The sequence below is a fragment of the Triturus cristatus genome, chromosome 4_2, assembly GCF_964204655.1.
Source record: "Triturus cristatus chromosome 4_2, aTriCri1.1, whole genome shotgun sequence".
In the NCBI taxonomy this organism is placed as follows: domain Eukaryota; kingdom Metazoa; phylum Chordata; class Amphibia; order Caudata; family Salamandridae; genus Triturus; species Triturus cristatus.
In genome coordinates this window covers 82,782,509-82,797,521 of record NC_140586.1, presented here as the reverse complement: position 1 = coordinate 82,797,521, position 15,013 = coordinate 82,782,509, and the positions used below count along the sequence as shown (strand labels likewise).

Below are 15,013 nucleotides of genomic sequence, written 5' to 3'. Positions count from 1 at the left end.
TAATTCCTTGACTGGGCAGAACTTCCAGTATGGCGATTCACTGTAACCTGATCCTTAATAACATTTGCTCTAGTGGAGCAAAGCTGGCACAGAAACCTACCCATCGTCTATGCTTAGTGACACTTAGTTTGTTATGCTTTTGTGAGCTGAACCTACATAATTGCTGTAATTGGTTTTCTGCATTGCCACTTCTATTTGACATCTGCTGCCCTGAAGCTGTCTCACAGACACTCCTGATCATGTGCACAGATCTTATCACCACTATAGCCTGATTCGGGATAAACATTTAATTCAGCCAAACCTCTCCCAACAGCTTCTCAACCCTATAGTTTGGCACAAATGGTTCACAGATGTGCTACTCTTGCTATGACCCAACCTTATAGGTGGATGCCAGTCTCTGGAAGGCCGTAGTAGACTTCCATTTCCTCGCCTTGTCTTTCATGCCGAAAAATATATCTTTCAAGGATCAAATTGAGTTTGGTGCCATGTAGCTTGTTTGGCTTCTTAAAGTACACCTCAAAGCCACGAGCAGCATATCTTTTTCAATTAAATCAAGCCAATAATCAAATATTTGCAGACCGTTCAATTTTGGAACAATGTCACTTCATCCTAAAGGTTCCCCCGTGGATGTGGAGAAAAAGTGATTATATTTTTCAGTCTCTCTTAAAATCAGCCACTCTCCACTGGGGAAGGTGCTCAAAGCACACTTGAGCATGAGGGAGTGTGTTGAGTAAGGCTTCATCATTTGTTTTCGTCTTACAAAGGATGAGTCAGACTCTTGCTCCTAGGAGGGTGATTTTGGTTCTGTAACCTCACTTTATGATGTATTCTGTGGGTATTCCTGAGCTGGACTAGCGTTTACTCTTCCGGCAAAGAACTGATGGATAGGAGAGGAGGGCGGGAAGATGGGCACAGAGGAAAAGAAAAACATATACCGGAAAGTCAGAGGCCAAGCTTTAGACAGGCAGGGTGGAAGTTTCTTTGTACCTGTACATTAAATCGATCAGCATTTCGGGGTCTCCCTGGTGTTCTTTCATCTTTACGGTGTCTGTCAGGATCATGTGCAGATTGAAAACCAGGTCCTGCACCTGAAACACAAAGGACAAATGAGTAAGGATACTGTAAGCTTCTCTCCTCCACTCAAGGAGGCTCATACATTGATGTCAAGTGGGAAGTAAGGACTAGATCCTGGGTTTCCTGGCTCGACAAGTGGCCACAAAGGCCATGTCTCATGGAGGTGCCTCCAAACACACTCAGGCAAAGTTATTGTTTCCCTACCTGCTCAGGGAAAGTAGTCTCCCGGAGATCCAAGTCGGCTTCAGCATAGGTCAGAATGGTTTTCAGTGAACGGCGCAGGTAGTCCTCATTGAAGGTCTGCGATGTCCCCACCAGAGAAGACAGTGACATGGTCACCTGCATTTTCACACGTGCAAAATTCTGCACGGTTGAAGATAAAACATCGCACACTATTAATAGACATGCAATTTGAAAGAAACATATGATTGGATAATATCATACAATGGCAGAGCAGTACCCCCTTACATAATACCGAAAAGACCGGTCTTATATGGGACAGACTTTTGACTGGAATAATAAAGTGTGGCAGACTAATGACTTCAACTGCAGCTGCTCTCAAATTGGTCTCCATATAAAGGGTTACTTAGGTCATGAGACTGCCAATCAGATGGCTCTTACCATTCAAGGAATATGGCTGTGCATGCATGGGGTTCGACCGCCATTTCTAGGTTCTCTTTTAAAATATACGGTTCATAGGTAAGTGACAAATCCGGATTCTCAAGAATATATATTTGCGCCAACATCAACCAGAAAGCGGTTTTAACCAAGTTTAATACAGTGAACATATCGTTCAAGACACCAAGTCTGGAAAAGATTAAAAAAACGTTTACACAAGAGAAGAAAAGGACATAAAAATTGAGGAAATAAGGTAGTAAAGCATGACTGGGAGGAGGTTTCGTTTTCTCTGTTTCTTTACAATGTTTTAATCCCCTTTTTCTGCACAATGAATACAAGTACACATTTTTTAGCTTATTCCCTGGGTGTAAAGGTAACAGGCTGGGTTCAGACCTGGGATTCCAGATGAAGTTTAAAAAAACCACACAAATCTGAGCAAACTGTTTTCAAACAACATTTATAACAGCCCTGGGACTCCAGGTCCCAACAGCAGTCTGTTACTTGTGCACACAGTGAAAACGACAGTTATGGGCTGGGAAATTCAGTGAAATCAGGAAAGGGATCAGAAAGAGGGATTAGCAGGGAAGGGTTCTGTGCTGCTTCTTCAAGTCAAACACACATTCTTGTTAAGAAACACAATACCATGTAGTGCATGTATCGCATATTCAATGTGCTTTACCAAGACGAGTGTAATGCTTCCCAAATGCAGCGTTTGAGATTGAGTATGGAGATTTATTACAGTACACGTGTTTCATTTACTTTTTCCCGATGAGGATTACATGATCCCAGTGAATTTCTAATGTTCTAAAAATAAAACTTGGACAAATAAAAAGAACACACATGTACTGTACAAAAAAAGTCAATAAAGTGCAACATTTATGTTTCTAGAATGCCAAGACAGTGCTCTAATGAACCACACAACATATGTTTTTGAGAGATTTAAATTCATGGCCCAAACACTCCTTAATGGCAGAAAAGCACAACAGCACCTGTTCTGTATCAGTTATATATTTTACAGTGTTAAAATCACATTTCTATCCTTTCCTTTACCATATTGACAAAAGAAGTGACTTCTACAGCTTCAAGTAAAAGGGTTCTACTTCAAGTTACCTCCACTCGAAAAGCTGGCAACAGTTTTCAGGAAGAAAGGGCTGGCCTTTGTCACTTGCAAGAGACTTCAGAAACATTGATCAGTGATACCCCTTTGTTTTTCTATACACTTACATTCCCAATTTCAAAGTTCTGTCGCATGAGGAGGTAGAGAGAGGCGCTGGCATGGGTCCGTACAGTGGGCACACTACTGCTGCAGTGACGGAGGAGTCGGAGGCACAGGTCTGCGCAGAGTTCGGTGTCCTCTTCGAACAGCATCTCAGGAAACTGCATGGCAGAGACAGCAGGAGGCATATCAATACAGGAAAAATGTCACTACAGTTAATGAGGATTTTCAAGGCTCATGAAGAAATCAAAAACGATTCAGTGCATAAGAACAGCCAATAAATGTATTCAAAAATACCGTCACTGACCCAACTCAATCATCAAAGTGAAACTAAATCATACATGTACTTAAAAGCATATCTGTCAATGGTAATCTGGAATTTATTCATGCATTTAAATCAAACCAAATGAATCCATAACAGTAATTAAATCCATTTTTTTTTCAAACTCTATCAACAATAAATATCAAATCCGCCAAGCTAAAATAAAAAAGTCAAAGATCTGCTTAACAAATATGATATTCGGGGCGCACGCACTCTGATCACAATCCTCATTGTGCTTTGGTGGATTAGGAGGGTGGGTTCCAGCGGGTGCCTACATGACAGCTACAACCGGCAGTGTTGGAAGACTCGATGTTCCAGGAGACGATTGGTAAGGCGATAGGGGAATATTTCGAACTTAATGCAGGGACTGTCTCCTCCGCGTGAGTGGGCTGTGGGTTGCGACAACAGGTAGCTTTGGACCTACTCAAGATGGAAAATCGTTTACTGCTGCTGGAATCTAGGGCTGTAGGGGACGCTGGGGGATTGGACGACCTTGTGGAAGCACAAAAGAAACATGCAGAGCTCCTCGAACGACAGCGCTGTCTAAACTTCGCAATTCCGTGTCAGTTCACGCTAAGGCAGACCGCTCGGGGCCTCTTCTCGCTCGGCTAATTACAGCTCTCTGTTCTTCGGGTGGGGAACTTCGGTTTACGCAGCTAGAAATACATGATTAGCTGTCTGCACATTTCACACGGTTGTATAAAGCTGGTCTTCAGGCTTCGGAGGAAGCGATTTAGCAGTTCTTAGACGGGCTCCGGTTCCCAGTTCTGTCACTAGAGCAACGGACGGATTCGGATGTCCCGCTCACACTTGAAGAGATTGGGAGCACCATGAGGACTTTGCCTTCTGGAAAGGCTCCTGGCCCTAACGGGAAACAGCGGTTACAACGCTGTCAATACCACGCAGGTAGATAACAATGCTGTTGTTACAACGACCGCGTTGTTACCATGTGTGACTTTACATCGCAAGACTTTTCAACGACTTGCACTAGGTGGCGTGCAACACCAGGGAATGTGTTGGATTTTAAATCCAACACCTTCCCTGCTGTTGCGCTAACTGGAGTAGGAATAGTAATTAATACTATTCCTAAGTCCAGCGCGCCTCCTAGCGCAAGTCGTTGAAACGTCTTGCGATGTAAAGGCACGTGTGGTAACAATCCATTGTTGCAACGACCGCGTTGTTACCTACTGCAGGGTAAAAGCACACAATGTAACGTGCTACATTCACGGAGGCGCTTGACTCTTTGAAATGAAATGAAATTAAATTAAATGAAAAATGTTTTTGTATAGCGCATGGCTTCCCGGAGGTATCCCAGCGCTGCGGAGGTGGATAGAGGGGCAGATGGGATTATGGGAATAGCCATGTCTTTAGATGTTTGTGGAATGATAAGTGGTTAGCTTCCTTGTGGATAAAGAGAGGAAGGGAGTTCCAGAGCTTAGAGGCGTTGTAGGAAAGAAGGTGGCCCCCTGTCCGAGCCTTCTAAATTCTGGGCACTTCGGCCAGGTGGAGTTCATCTGAGCGGAGGCTTCTGGTGGCTTTGTATGGTTTGATAAGGTTTTTGATGATAGGCGGACCCTTGCCCTGAAGGTTTTTATGCGCGATGCAGCGGGCCTTGAAATGTATTCTCTCCTGTATCGGGAGCCAGTGGAGTGCTCTTAGGGCAGGCTTGGCTGAGCAGCGGTATTTTGTGCCTGTGAGAAGTCTTGCTGCCGAATTTTGGACCACCTGTAGTTTAGAAATGACTGAATTGGGAGCACCCAGATAAAGGACATTACCGTAGTCCAGCCTGGAGAGGATAAGCGCCTGAATCAGGAGCTTTCTAGAGTGGCAAGGTAGAAGAGGAAGTACTTTTCGTGCCGTTCGGAGCGGACCATAGCTGGTGGCGACGGTTTTCCTGGCTTGGGTTCTAAAAGTGAGATCGTGGTCGAGCCAGATGCCTAGGCTCTTTATCTCCTTTTTTGGCGTTGGAGCAGGCCCCATTCAAGTCGGCCACAGAGTGTTTGAATTAAAAATTGCTTGGTTGCCCAACAGCATGAGCTCAGTTTTGTCACCATGGAGTTTGAGGTGGGTTGAGCTCATCCAGCTAGCGACTTCTTTGAGACAGGAGCACAGGTTCGTGGGGAACTGCTCTACCTGGTTCAATACCACGATAAGCTGGGTGTCATCCGCGTAAGTAACTAGTTGGATTCCGAAAGGGATTACTATCTCTGCTAGTGGGGACATGTACACGTTAAAAAGTGTGGGGCTCAGAGACGAGCCCTGGGGAACCCCACATTGGAGCGGCACTGGTTGGGACCGGGTGTTGCCTTCGAATACCTGGAAGAATCTTTCTTCCAGGAACGATTTCAACCAGGACAGGGCCGTGCCTGTCACTCCCACTTTTTTGAGACGGTGTACCAAGGTGCGGTGGTTCATTGTGTCAAAGGCTGCCCTTAGGTCCAGGAGGATGATGGCTGAGGACCCTCCGGAGTCAAGAATCTTTATAGACTCCTCCACCACAGCTATCAATGCAGTCTCAGTGCCGTGGCCAGGGCGGAAGCCAGTCTGGGAGGAGTGGAGCAGTTTAAAATGTTCGATGTGTGCAGAAAGTAGGCGATTTACATATTTTTCTGTGACCTTGCTAATTCCAGGGAGTAGGGAGATGGGGCGGTAATTGCCCATCTCTGTGGGATCTAAGTGAGGTTTCTTTAGTAGGGCCTTCACCATGGCATTCTTCCAGTCTTGGGGGACTATACCCGATGCTTTAGTCCTCCCTGCTTCAATGATGGAGGCTACGCTGATGACGCTTCCCAAACAAGGCAGGGACCGCACCTCTATGGGGTCGTATCGTCCCTTGGCACTTTTAAACAGGGACTATAAGATTTTGGCGAGCATCCTGGTGAATAGATTGGCGCAGCTGATCCCCCAACTGGTTCACCCAGATCAGACCGATTTTGTGCCGGCTTGCAATACATCGCTTAATAGACGACTGTTTAGGGTGATGCATGGTGCTTCATCGATCTGGTCAACAGCTGGTTGTATTGTGCTGGATCCGGAGAAGGCCTTCGACGCGGTTGAGTGGTCCTTTATGTTCGCTGTGCTTCATTGTTATGGTTTTGAGCCTTAAATTTTAGGCCTTATAAGACTGCTGTACGGAGCTACCACGGTTCGGCTGTGACTGGGGTTGCTATTTTCTGAGCCTATCTTGATAGAACGAGGGACTTGTCAGGGGTGTCCTCTCTCTCCCCTGATCTTTGCCCTGGTGATTGAACCGCTGGCAATGGCACTGCACACTTCCGCGCCAGACTGCGGGATATGTCTCGGGATGGCGTGCATGCTATTTCGCTTTATGCAGATTCCGTTGTATGTGCAGGATGTCCTATCGATTCCACGGATCATCCCCGCCACGTTGAAATCTTTAGCAGCCTTGTCTGGGCTGCGGGTGCACTGGGACAAATATTGTCTCTATCCCTTTAAACCTAGTACGGAGAACCCAGGTTGGGAGGTGGACGGGATGGTAGTGCAATGGCAGTCGGTTGCGTTCAGATACCTGGGTATCCATATTTACCACAACACTCAGGATCTTATAGATGGTAACATTACGAAGGCGGTTACGGCACTTAAGTCCCAGATTGATTTTGGAAGTCGCTGAACTTGTCGGTTATAGGTCAGGTTGAGTTAATTAAAATGGTCATGCTGCCACGCCTTCTTTATTATTTTGCCAATTTACCGCTCTACTTACCAGTGTCCTTCTTCCGCTCTCCGGCGAGGATGGTTCGAGATTTCATCTGGTATAACTCGCGATGTCGGGTAGCTCTGGTGAAGTTATATCTTCCTCGCTCAAGGGGGGGAATGGCTCGCTCTGCCCAACCTGGAGCACAATTTTTTTGGCGTCCCAAATCTTATGGGTGGCGAAATGGGTGGATGAATTGCATTTATCGGCGGAGCGGAACCCTCCATACTCACTACACAAGATCCTTTACCTATTCCATCCTGGTAATATCAAATGAACCTGTTCTTCTGCTGGTATGGATAGCGCAGTAATGTTTTCATAGGGCCCCCGTCTCACTAATCATGTATACCATATGCACCTGGTGTGCCTATTTTAGGCATTCCGACCATGCGAGGACGCGTTCAGAGCGTGGACCTTACTACCTGGTCGGATGCTGGTATATCCACTCTAGGAGACCTATATGGAGAGGGGACATTGAGGCCGTTTCTTGATATAACAAACGAGGATGGTGACCCTCCAGGTCAATTTTTGAATCATGCTTCCTGAACTGCCCTAATGAGACGCTGGGGTGGGGAGATATCGTGCAGGAACCCCCGACGCATCTCTTATTGCAATACCTGCATGTTATTGGCACAGGCCGTCATTTGGTAAAATGGTTCGCGGAATCGATTAGGGAACACACCCTGGCAGACCTAACCTTGTTGCGAGTCAAGTGGGAGACAGATCAGCGGAGGCCCCTCTCGGAGACGGAATGGTCCATGGTACTCGAAAGCCCCAAGCAGGTCCCCAGAAATGCCTGTTTTAGGTTAATTCAATTTTATACTGTCCACAGAGCTTATCTTTCCCCAGATAAAATTAATCAGCATTTTCATAGGCAAGATGTGTGCTGTCCGCGCTGCAAGCTAGCAAATGCATCTATATTACATATGCTCTGGTCTTGTCCTGCCCTACGGACTTATTGGGAGAAGGTGTCAGAGGCATTAGCCACTTTTACGGGTAGGGAGATACCACGGATATGGGAAATGAGCATAGTTAGTGTGTTCCCCAGGGATAAAAAACACAAAGCATCTACCCATTTTTTGGACCCGGGTTTTATTGTGGGTAAGCGATTGATCACCCGGAGGTGGAAGTCCGAAGAACCCCCACCGATGAGAGCCTGGCTTTTCCCCATGCTTAACTGGGTGAAGGTGGAAGCGGTGTCACTGGTACGAGAGGATACGTTGGGTTTACGTAAATTCCCCATCTCTGTTGAATGGAATGCAAATCTGTGTGCGCTACAGGAATTGCTGGTGCTGGATGATTCAATGGCTGTTCCCATTCATGCCGATTAATGTGTTTGACTGAGGTAGATTCTGGCCCTGAGGTGAGAATTGTCATGTGGATGGAGACCCCCAAGGTCATTTCTTTTGGTGGTCTGCCGATTCACCTACAGGGTGATCGACTGGATCCTGATGTCTGACATTAGGGATTTGTGTTTTCCTTTCTCCCTCTCTGCGGCTTTCACTATCCTTTTCCCGACAGTTTTTTCCAATGATAAAAATGTTTGATTCCACAAACAGTTTCATGTGATATGGTGGAGTGAAGCCATAAGAAACATACTTATACAATGTGTTGTATGTTGGATAATAGAAGTCATATTACAACACAACGTGCTTATACAGTACGCCTGGTGAAGGGATGAGATGCCATAATTGCTGGGATATACATTAACGTTGCTACTGGGTATGTATATGTTTACTATGTAACCATGCCAGCGTGTTGCTGATATATTACTTGGATTTAATATTTGCCCATTGGCTCTGAATGGTGGTTTATATGACAATGTATAGTTTTATGTGCATGTTTATAGACAACAAAAAAACTTTAACAAACAGATCAAACAAAAAACAAATATGATATAAAATCGCTAACATCAAAGGCAAATCAGACTGAAGATAGTCCAACTAAGATCTGCTCACTCAAAATAAATAAAACTAACCTACTAAACTTAAAAGGCCACATTTGGTTCACAGTGAAACAAACCCATACAGATGAATATATCCAATTAACAGAAAAACGAAAAAGTTATATAGTTTTGGTAACGTTCTTTCTGGTGGATACTAGACCTCCATGCACATTCCTCACCTTTTGAATATCCCAGGTGCCAGTCTGGATCTGGAAATTCTTCAATAACTCTCTTACACCTGTAGGGGGCACCGGCTCCACTTCAGCACTGCATGCAGCACCTCTTATGTCACTGGAGACTTAAACCACCCTCCTTGTGTGATGACTTCAGTTACCATCCTTTTTTATAACACACATTTGAGGCGGATAAATGAAACCAACATCAACAAAATAGCTGGAGTTTTCTTGAATATGTTGGAGTCACAACAATAAGATGTGTGGTGTAACCAGCCATGCAATGGAGAGCTGAGTGGGTTGGTGAGGAACCTGCACGTAGATATAATATACACCAGAAAGAGCGGTACCGACAGGTAAGTACATTTTTCTTCTGATCGATAATTCACCTGCAGATTCTTTACCAAGCAATCCTTAACCCCTTCAGTGCCCATGACGAGCTGGACTCGTCATGGGCTGCGGTGGCGCTGTGCCCATGACGAGTCCAGCTCGTCATGAACTCCGCCCGCTAATAAAAAGCGCGGCACTGGGCGGGGAAAGGGGCGGGCATGCAAGGGGTTAAAAGATGAACGAGTGATGTGGCTCTGCCTTCTCAGTTCCGAATCCAGACAACAATGCAAAGATGTGGAAGGATACCCCAGTTCCCACTTTGCAAATGTATGCCACTGGCAGGGCTCTTTCCAGTGCAGAAGTGGAAGACTTGGCTCTGGTGGCATGAGTACAAATACCTTCTGGTGGTTCTTTTTGTGCCATAGCATAGCAGATCTTGATACATAGAATTATCCATCTTGACATTGTCCCTTTGTGCACTGCTGATAAGTAGCCCTTACAGTGCCTATTGTGCAACATTGTCGGGCCGGCAAGAGAGGAAATCCAAGAATGTTCGATAAATGGGCCATAAGAGTATCTGCAGAGTTGTCAGTACACCATGTAACAAAATTGCCCAATTAGGTTGAATGGACATTTTTGGTGGATGTCTTCATGAGCATAAGATAACATCTATCACTTCAGGGAGCAGGAAAAAAAACACAGGTTGCCCTGTTCAATCCCCAGTCGAGGCGAATCTTCCTCAGAACAAAAGGTATCAAGGGTATGGGAGGAAACAAGTAATGAAGTGGAAAGTTCATCTTCACGAGGAACAAGTCCACCATTACTCCCTGCTTTGGAAAATAGAGGCAGTAAGCGTTTTCTTGAATGGCAAATCAGTCTATCAGAGGGGTCCCTCATAACAGGAAGATATCCTGGACCACCTCTGGATGAAGACACCACTTGTGGTCGGCAAATTACGTTGGCTGAGATGATCTGCTCGAACATTGAGCTTTTCGGCCAGGTGATTTCCTACTAAGCAGATCTGGCGTTTCTGAGCCCAAGACCAGAGTTGCAGAGCTTCTAGGCAGAGAAGGTATGACCCACTCCCACCTTTTGTTTGATGTACCACATTGAGGTTGTATTGTCCGTCAAAATCTGTCCAATCCATCAACAAAGGGAATGGAGGAAGACCTTGAGAGACAGTCGCATCTGTTCTTCTGAAGAACAGTGGTTTCTTATCTACAATTCCTCCAGATGAGCTCTGCAACCTAGAGTGCAGGAATCTGTGATCACTGTTGTCACTGCAGGGTGAGGATGAAACAGCATTCCTTGTGTAAGGTTGCTGCTTACACTCCACCACTGTAGGTCTGCTGCTGTGTCCCTGGAGATTTGTTGGAACCACCGCAGGGCTCTCATGTGCCAGCATGCATGGGTGACAAACAGAATGCAGGAAGCTAGCAGACCGTGCAGGCGTAATACCATCAGGACTGGAATGTTCACTCTCTTCTAAAACATCAGATTTGGACTGAATATTTTGAACGCTCTGAAGAGAAGGAAAGGCTCGGCTTAATGTGGTGTCCAATACTGCTCTTATAAACAGGGTGTGCTGAGAGGACACCAGATGGGATTTAGACTTGTTGGTTGAAAGGCCCAGGTCGGACAACTTGCTTGTCGACTGCAAGTGGCGAGACACTATCTCCGGAGAGATGGGTTTGATGAGCCAGTTGTCTAGGTCAGGATATACCAGGATTCCTACCCATTTGCGATGAGTCGCAACCACTTCAATCCCCTTCATGAAGACTCGAAAAGTGAAAGTGAGGCCAAACGGAAGGACTGTAAACTGGTAGTGCGCGGACCTGACCGTGACTGTTGGAAAGGAATGGTGGAAAAAGGCATCCTTCAGGTTCAGGTCAAGAGGAACTACCCAGGCTCCTGCTCCCAGCGCAAGCCAAACCAAAGGACATCATTTTGAACTTTTCCTTCTTGAGGAACCAGCTCAGAATCCGGAGGTCTAGGATAGGGTGCAGGCCTCCGTACTTTTTGGGAACAGAAAGCACAGTGAGTAGCACCCCAAGTCCTGTTCCTGCTCTGGTAGAAATCTCCACTATGCTCTTCAAAAGTAAGGATTGAACCTCTTGTTGGAGGACACACATATCTGGCAGGGTTGCACCTGGACTGGGAGGGATAGGAGAACATATTTGTTGAAAGGGTGGGGCATACCCCCTTTCCACAATCTGCAAGACTAAAAGGTCTTAAGTGATGGTCTTCAAAATTTGTGGAATGGAGGATACCCGCCCTTCAATGGTGTGTGAAAATTCAGGCACAGAGGAACTATGGCTGCTTCCCTGCGATGGCAGAGGAAGTGAAGTAGGAAGAGGAGGCGGGAGGGGGAGGGAGGGCCTTTGCCTCATCCTACAAATTGTTTGTAGAGGGGATTTGCCTACTGTTGTTGCTGGACGTAGGGTTGACGGCCTCAAAAGGATATGCCCCTGCTGAAGCACTGAAACCTCTAAAACTGCTGGTAGACTGGTTTGTGTTTTGAGATCAAGAGACCTAGCTGTGACCTTGCTGACCTTGAATCTCTGCAAAGCAGAATCTGCTTTGGAACCAAACAGCTGAGAGTCGTCGAATGGGAGAGCCATCAGATTGGTTTGCACATCCTATGAAAAGCCAAATTACCACAGCCAGGCACGGCATCAAAGGGAGACAGATGTCTCCCTGGACCTTGCAAGCCAGAGTTAGATGACTTTCTTCCCTGCAGCTTGACCATCCCCTATCAGCTCAGCAAAGCAGGTCTGAAGATAGTTTGACAGACTGGGAAACGATTGCTTACGCTGAGTCCAGCAGAGCATGAACATGTCTGCCAAGGAGACCGGTAGCATTAATGGACTAGAGGGACATGCTTCCGGCAAAACACATCTTTTTAGGAAATTGCTCCATTTTCTTTGACTCTGTCAGATAGTCCCACATGTACTACTAACACGTATACTTACATATGCGGAGGCTCCACAGTCGGGGCGGAGAACTCCGCAAACATGAGTATAGGCAGGGCGGAGCCATAAAACTCTGCATGTAGTTTGTGAATGGCAATTTGTAGTACGTTTTGTAGGACTACAAAATGTACAACGTACTACAAAATATAGTCAAAGAGCAGTTTGTGAATCAGGCACAATAAATCAAATCAAACTGCATGTTTACAGTGAAAAAAAAACCAATTATATTTAAATGAAATCATTTGTTATAAAATCACAACTAAAATTTCCATTTAATAAATAGAGTGCTAAATGAATTCAGTGAAGATCAATATGATACCTGTAGGAAGATGGCTCTTTATATGATATATCAAAATGAGATATATCGTGCAAATAGTCCAGGGGTTCTCTTAATAGTGGACATAAGCTCTAGTAAAACCAAAGTGCTCTTCTAGGGGATAGTGTGGTCAAGCAGCCATAGGCTTATCTGCGAGGAGTGCAAGACATCTACAAATACACAAAGTAGTCAATAAGTAATACACACAACTCAATAAGGAGATCCACACCAATTTATAAAAATAATAGGTATCTTTATATAAGTTTGGGCACCAGAATCAATTTGTTCAGGTAAGTACGTTTTTCAATAGAAATACTTTTGAGTTCAAAAAGTCGACACTTTTTGCAATTTTTAGAAGTTGCAATGTTATCCAATGGAAGGAAAAGCAGTTGTGACATTCGGGTACAGTACAGCGACTTAGGGGATCAATCTCCTGGAGTTAAGGTGAGTGGTGGGCAAGGTCCAAGGCAGCACCAGCAGAACACCACCAGTGGCACTAGGGCAGCCAGGTGCAGAGGTGTACAACAGCGTTGGGTGCCCAGTGTTCCTCTATGGGGATCGGTCTTTGCGAAAAGAGGCTGCAGGCTTCGTCTGGGGGGCCAGTCAGGCTGAACCAACAAGGGGGCTAAGGCGTCACAATGGTTGGGGATGTATGGACACCTTAGGTCCTCTTCTCCACAGCCAATGGGCAATGGGTGCAGAGGTGTCCTTAGGTGCTGGGTTTTTCTTACAGGGAGCAGTCTTGATAGAGGGGTCCTGCGTGCAGAGGCTGCAGGTGACGTAGGAGAGTTCACTGGGGGCCAAAACACGGTGTACTCGGTCTCTGGAGGGCTGGGGACCACGATGACACTGTTGGCCTACTTCAACTCGGGCTTGGAGTGACAGGTGCAGTGGTGTCTTTAGGGATCAGGTTTCTGCAGTCACGAAGTCCACTCAGGAGTCTTTGGTTGCCTGTAGGATGCTGGGAAATAGGTCTACTACTTCTCAGGAGATCTTTGCTCCTGGGTGAAGTGCCAGCAGGTCTCTAGATCTTTGGCCAGCTGCAGGACAAGTTATCTTTTGGCTGGCACAAATGTCAAAGTCAACAGGCAGGCCAGCAGGGTTGGCGCCAAGTCAGTTGCTGGGTCTTCTGTTCCTCCAGTTGCGACTCTTCACGTCCGTCTTCTTCTTTCAAGTTGGCAGGATCCGATTTTCTGGTGCCAGGGGCTCCCCTAAATACTGAATTTAGCAGTGTAATGCAAGTATAGGGTAGTACCCAATGGGCTACTGATCCTTGAGGTTACTACGCCCCCTATATGACCACTTCTTATGGGGAGTGGGCATAACCTTGTCCCAGAATTCCTAAGTTTGCCATCACAAAGTCGTGCCCACCTCAGATTAGGCTATCCTAGGGGTGATACTAGCCTGGGGATGGCGGGCCTACCTGTTTAGCTCATTTTCCTGCCTGTACAGGTGCCAAAGGGCTCTGGAGAAAGGGGGTTGGCTTCCTCTCCTGCGAGGGCTTCAAGGCAGTGGCTTATTTAAAGCTCCCCTGCCTTGGAATGCTATTAAGCAGGTCATTCTGTGGGAGGGGTTGTAAACACCCTTTCCTGAGTAGGCTTTGTTTCTGACCTCCATTGAGCAAAGTCTCTCACCTTTGGGGGTCAGACACACATCTCTGGTGGCAGGCTGGCAGACTTCAGACAGCCAACACACCAGGAGCTGGTAAGTTTTCAGGGGCCACCTTTATGGTGCCGCCCTCTAGATGCATGCATTTAAAAATCCAACACTGGAATCAGTGTGGGTTTATTAATACGAGATGTTTAATATCAAACATCCCTATCTTCAGTGAAGCCATCATGTAGCTGGGGAAACTCGTTTTAATCAGTGTACAGCACTTGCCTGGTCACTTGCACTGGTAGTAATTGAACTGACCAGCACAGGGGCATATATGCTCAAGCAGGTATGCCTTCACATGTAATATTCACCACCCTGCCTTAGAGCTGTCAGGACTGCTGTAGAGGTGCAGTGTTAGGGGACAGGGCACACAAGGTTGTGGGTCATGTTGTGTTTTCACTTTTGTCTGCACCAAAACAGGCAGTCTGCAATGGCAGCCTTTCATGTGTTTGGTGAGGGTCCCTTAGAGTGGCATACTTTGTCCTTTAGTCCTTAGGGACCCTCTTAAGTACCCAAGAGCTTAGGAACCAGGGGTACTATTTGCTAGGGACTTACAGAGGGTGCTAAAAGTATTGCCAATTGGGGTAGAAACAATTGTGCAGTTGTTTTGGGAAAGATATCCAGAAAGGGGACCTGGTTAGCAGGAACCCGGTGCACTTACAGTTGAAAGCACATCAAA

At 46.1% G+C, this 15,013-nt stretch overlaps 1 protein-coding gene across 3 annotated transcripts in view; it reads right to left on the bottom strand.

Moving 5' to 3' along the window:
- Positions 1 to 15,013, bottom strand: part of DOCK6 (dedicator of cytokinesis 6) — a 409,103-nt gene that overhangs the window by 144,540 nt on the left and 249,550 nt on the right. For all 3 annotated transcript variants that reach the window (XM_085600639.1, XM_085600641.1, XM_085600640.1), the window contains 3 exons: positions 2,917 to 3,069; positions 1,279 to 1,437; positions 988 to 1,088 (listed from right to left, as the gene is read on the bottom strand). In XM_085600639.1, the coding sequence (XP_085456765.1) occupies positions 988 to 1,088; positions 1,279 to 1,437; positions 2,917 to 3,069 (413 nt within the window). The remainder of the gene's footprint in view (positions 1 to 987; positions 1,089 to 1,278; positions 1,438 to 2,916; positions 3,070 to 15,013) is intronic.